The sequence below is a fragment of the Dendrobates tinctorius genome, unplaced genomic scaffold (genome assembly GCF_039654945.1).
Source record: "Dendrobates tinctorius isolate UK_male_01 unplaced genomic scaffold, ASM3965494v1 ptg000157l, whole genome shotgun sequence".
NCBI classification, from domain to species: Eukaryota; Metazoa; Chordata; class Amphibia; order Anura; family Dendrobatidae; genus Dendrobates; species Dendrobates tinctorius.
The window spans coordinates 7,413,347-7,418,879 of record NW_027361824.1 but is presented as its reverse complement, the minus strand read 5'-3'; the positions used below and the strand labels follow the sequence as shown (position 1 = coordinate 7,418,879).

General features: G+C 46.1%; 1 protein-coding gene across 1 annotated transcript; it reads left to right on the top strand.

The window, feature by feature from the left end:
* Positions 1 to 3,915: 3,915 nt before the first annotated feature.
* LOC141051451 (olfactory receptor 1500-like) lies at positions 3,916 to 4,872 on the top strand. Its single transcript, XM_073548378.1, has one exon. The coding sequence runs from the start codon at positions 3,916 to 3,918 to the stop codon at positions 4,870 to 4,872; it is 957 nt and encodes a 318-aa protein (XP_073404479.1).
* Positions 4,873 to 5,533: the final 661 nt, after the last annotated feature.

The following is a 5,533-nucleotide window of genomic DNA, read 5'->3' as shown; positions in this document are numbered from 1 at the left end:
CTGCAGGGACTGCAAAGTTTTAGTAAGTGCAGTCATTCCTTTGGTCAACTCCTGGACCTGAAGACGCAGCTCTTCAGTTGGATCTTTATCCAGAGTCTGTGCATCAGCCTCCACAGGGATGGAAGGGAAAGATGTTGCTTCCTGGTGGTAGGTGATCGCTGGGTGCCTCGGGGGCACTGGACGGCTGTCAGTTGGCTCCTGCAGTACCCGAATAGCCCTGTCCTTGAAATCAGCAGAGTCCAGATCAGGGTTTTGCAGGGTTATGATGTGCAACTGTCCTCTGTGGGTACTGGATAGGAGTCCTTCAATGAACTGCTCCTTTAACAGCTTATCTTCCTCCTTCACACTGTCAGGATCAACTTGCTTAACTGCTCGCAGCACCTCCTGCAGGTTAAGAGCATAGTCCCTTATACTGTCCAGCGTTCTCTGCTTGCATCCAAAGAATCGCATCTTGATTTCAGCTGCAGTGCTGGTGTCAAAGGTGCTTCTCAGCTTGGCTAGAATCTTTTTAACAGTCTCTTTGTCAGTGTCCTGCCAGGCTTTCACCTCTCTCTGTGCTGCACCCGTTAGCTGTCCAATAAGGATGTGCACTTTCTGGCTTTCAGATAGGGGGTATACTTCAAATAAACTACACAGTCTTTCTTTGAATTCATTCTGGGTAAGTGACTTACCCGAATACTGCGGTAGCCACACGGCTCCCGGAAGGTAGGGCATAGACAGCGGCATTATGGGGACCGCTGCAGTGGGCGTTACTCCTTGCGGCGCTGAGGGGTTAGCGGCGGTGTCCGCCGCTGCATTGCTGCAGGGCACAGACATTCTCTTCCCCCCTAGTTAATGTTAGCCAGGGCCGGGGGTTGTGTGAGCTGATCGTCAGCCGCTTGCAGGCCCGATGCTCCGGGCTGTATGCCTCAGCTCCTCCCACTTCTCGCGTGCTTTTCCTCTTTCCACGCGGGACTTCACTGCTTCGCGCTCTCTGAGGGGCTCCACCCACGAAGGCCCGCCTCTTTGGTTTCCCGTGCACGCCAAGCAGCAAGGCAATGGCGGCAATTGGCACCAACACAGTCTTTTACACAAACACAGTCTATGGCACACAGGACCCGGGGATATCGGGCTCCGTAATCCTGTTCATGACGCCAAGTTGGGTCGCCCCCCCGGGCTGTGGGGTATTCGGTACCAGGCTGGTCTCTCAGAAGGGAAAGTCACAGCAGCAGTGACCCGGTCCGTGGCCCTGGGCGCCCAAGTAAAAGGGAAATTGAATGGTGGAATGTAATTGATTAAATGAATAGTTCGTGACGCCACCTGTGGTGTTCGGCAAGGGAGGTGTTAAGCCGACGCTGCATGCAGATCCACTGGGACTGATGGTATGTTGCAGCAAAGATGTAAAAGCTCCCCACAGGTGAAGCTGTAGTCCCAGGGCAGTGTAGATGTGGTTGGCACGGGGATGTAGCCGTGCCGAAAGGGTAGGAAGCAGACAAAGACACAGCGGGGTGCAGTTTCTGTACCTTTACTTGGCAAATGCAGTCCAGGCACCTGATTACAGATGGTACCAGAGCAGGCTAGCCTGGAAGCAATTCAGGGATTCTCTCTCAGCAGATGGGTTGTGTAGTCTCCTTCCTAGCGCTTATTTGAGGTGTCTCCAGTACCGAGTTACACTGAAGTTCCTCCTTACTATCGTTTCTCTGAATACCTTGTATGGCAGACAGCTGTAGCTGCTATTTCTCACTTGGCTCACACTGTGCTGTTGTACCTCCGAGTCTTAGGTGGGAGTCGAGTATTTACAACTTCCTACTCCTCTGGTGTCTGTTGCAGGACCGTTAGTATCCGTACAACCGTGGAGACCAGGCTCCAGTTCATGCGCTCTCACCGGAGATGTGCCTTTTCTCGTTGCTCAATCTCCGCGCTTCTTCCTCACGTCTGCACACTTCACCCTCCTCAGACTAACTAACCACTCCTTCCTCCTGGCCCTCAGAGAGCACTCCTCCCCTTAATTCCGGTTCAGAGTCCCCCCTGCTGGCCTGGAGTGGAACTGTGTTGCATGTATAGGTTAACTGCGAGAGGGACCCTTTACTTCTTCCAAGCCAGGCATTACCCTCCCTGGAAGAAGGCAAAGCCACTGTGGTGGCCATACTCCTGGGGGCGCCACAATTCCACAGTGGAAAAATCTGCAGCATGGGCACAGCAACTGCGGAATCCCATAGGATTGCATGGGATGCATTTTACCTAGCGTTTTTTAAGTATTTCCGCAGCGGCAAAAGCACGACGGAAATGCAACGTGGACACACAGCCTTAGAGACTGAGAAGTTATTCTGTATCACAAACAAGGAGGGCAGCTGATGGCCCCTCTGTGCTAATTTTGCTACTAAGTAAAAATCCTAAAATAAATTTAAACTGTCCATCTCTCAGAGTGTGTGGTACAAAATATATATATAATTTTTTTTGCACACTTTGTTAAATTAGTCCAATATTGCATCCATATATGCAACTCAAATGCCAGTGTTGCGGTCACTTGGACATTAATAAGACTGTTTTAATATTAAAGAGGTCAAAAGGGGTTCAATCCAGCCTCGGAGACCTCTAAGGGTAAGTGCACACGTTGCGGATTGTGCAGTGGATTTTTCCGCGCGGATTTTGCAAAATCTGCAAGTAAATCCGCAGGTCAAAAGACCTGCGGTTTATCTGCGGATTAGCCTGCGGTTTTCCCCTGTGGTTTCACACCTGTACAATGGAGCAGCTGTAAAACCGCTGCGGAATCCGCACAAAGAATTGACATGCTGCAGATTAGAAATCACAGCAAATCCGCGTGGAAAAATTTGCAGCATGTGCACAGCGTTTTTGTTTTTCATTGATTTTAATGGTACTGTACAACACAGCAGAAACTGATGCAGATCCGCAGGGCCAAAACTACCAAAGAGTTACACACATATTTTCCAGGTAATTAGAGAGTGTCAATTTATGATGAGCGCCATGACCATCCTGTTCAAATGAAAACAGGATATACAGGAGTGGTAGAGAAGTGGAGCAGAGCGGTCATAGAGGTGAGTGGTAAGGTGCGTAGAAAGATTTTTTTAACCTTTTGATGGTCCATTACGACTCACATAACTGGTGGCCACTGGCTGCCATTTTGCTAAATCCAAGAGGAAGCAAATTGCAAAAACATATGCATTTTATTGAATACAGATTTTGGTAACATTTGAGAAAAATTTGATTCCACTCAAATTCATTTGCTAATTTCTGGCTTTTTGGTTACCTTATACTCCTGTGTTACAATATGTCTTCTGGCTTGACAGAGCATAACATCTTTCCATGAGACCACCCAAGGCTCCATTCCTAACTATGCTACAATCCTCTTGTAGTGGACACCACCTTACTAACCATCTCCAATAGATGCATACAGCCAAAAAAGCACCACAGAGCACACCTTGATGCCTCTTGCATTATTACGGTCAATCCTTTAATTAATACGGCCCCAATCCTTTTGTGCTGAGGTTTTTACGTAAACTCCGGTAGAGCCACTGAATTAAGGGGCAAATTCCATGTGATCCAAACCTTACTGAGGCTTCCACTGCTTTCTGACTTACATATTTTCTGTCTATGGATAGTAGACCGCTATTGGTTCACTAAACCTATACTTTATGGCAATTTAATATTCCCATTTCAGCATGTTACTCTTTAGACTAACAGCAACATGAATGTTTGTTAGGAAAGTCACTAATGAACTTATTAGTAGCAATCGGTGTCTGGGGGGGCTATTCCACTGGGCAGAAGTTCCTGATGTCTCTCGCTGCTCATCGCTCATATTTTTGTATTCTGTAGAATTCCCTAACACCAGTACAGAGCTATATAAATCCATTCTGCAGGACCGCTACCAACACTGCAGTGTGAATCTGCATGAACCTGAGCTTGCTGTCTTCAAAAATGGTAAATGGGTCAATGAGCTATGACATCCATGAATATGTTCTTCTAGGACTCAAGGAGATGGAGCACCTGAAATATTTGTACTCCATGATTGCCCTTGTATTGTATGTCATCATAATATTATTATGTACATTAATAGTGTATGTTGTATGGGCAGAAGCATCTCTCCATGAACCTATGTACATCTTCATATGTAACCTGATGTTGAACGATATAATTGGCAGCTCAGCATTCCTCCCCAAGCTGGCCATAGACTTGTCCTCTGGATGGTCCACCATCTCCTTTTCTGGATGCTTGGTCCAGTCTTTTGGTATTCAGAGCTTTGCTGGTGCAGAGGCTCTAACTTTTACGTTGATGGCCTTTGATCGATACCTGGCTGTAGGTTTTCCATTGAGATACCACTCTCTGATGACCAACAGGAGGGCGTTACAGTGTTTGGCTGTCATCTGGTTGTTGGTCTCGAATATCAGCACAGTATCTGCCATATTGGTGGTCAGGTTAACACTATGTGGTAACGGCATCAATAGTGTGTATTGTGAAACTATGTCTCTTACCCGATTGTCTTGTGTCAGTACAATCGTGAATGATGCTTACGGGACTTTTTGGTCTTTGCTGTTGCATGGGGGATCATTAACAACTGCGACCTACTGCTACATAAGGACATTTCTCGTCTGCCAGAAGATCTCAATGGAAGCCTCTCAGAAAGCCATCCATACATTGGTGACCCACATAATCACATTCTATACTTTCATGGTGTCTGTTTTATTTGTCAGTTTCCGGTATAGGTTAAATGGTGGCTCCTTATCTACTGTGACGCATGTGATAATAGCAATCAGTGGATATTCCGTCTCCATCAACCTAAATCCTCTGATCTATGGGATAAGAACAAAAGCTTTACAGATGAAAATGATTCAGAATTTAAAGAAAATCCTTCAGAAGCAAAAATTGGGCAAATGAATAATCCTGTGTATGTATTTCTTGGTTTGTTCTGTTTATGCTGTCAATTCATGCCTAAGTGCATGACCTCACAAAGTGCCAAACTTATCGTAGTGTTCAATCTTTCGACCAATAAAGAGTTTGCTTAGCGGGACAAAAAATGTTTCATTGCTTCAAAGGTCATGCCTACAAAACAAGATGTTTTTAATCGAGACTATCTTTCTGTTTTATATTTAATGAGTCAAAATATCTCAGTGGTGATGCTAGCGTCCTTGCCTGCCAGTGCACTAGACTGGGTATAGTGAGATGACTGCTAGAGACCAGGCGCTTGATGGTGGTGGGGGGAAGGACCCACATAAGGTGTTAGGGGAGCTTAGGGACAGGCTGTTTTAGAAGGTGCCCCATCCCTCATTCCCTATTTTTAGGGCCCTCCTCTCCCTTTTTCCATCCCCGTTGTTGGTGTTTGTTGTGCAGTTTGCTGTACCGACTCTTGTGGGTTGTGACAATAATTTCCTGCAAATCTAAAGTACTACTAAGCTAAAAATTAACCAGAAAATATGTATCACACTCAGAGGTCTCATAGGAGTGCTTTGAACCTCTTTCGAGTTGTTTAATGAAAGCACAGCTTTAGAAATGTTCAAGTTACCTCATCGTATCTGGCTATTGGAAAAAGGATAGTTTC

Coding starts and splice junctions, on each gene's coding strand:
- LOC141051451 (XM_073548378.1), top strand. CDS start 3,916: ATGGTAAATGGGTCAATGAGCTATGACATCCATGAATATGTTCTTCTA.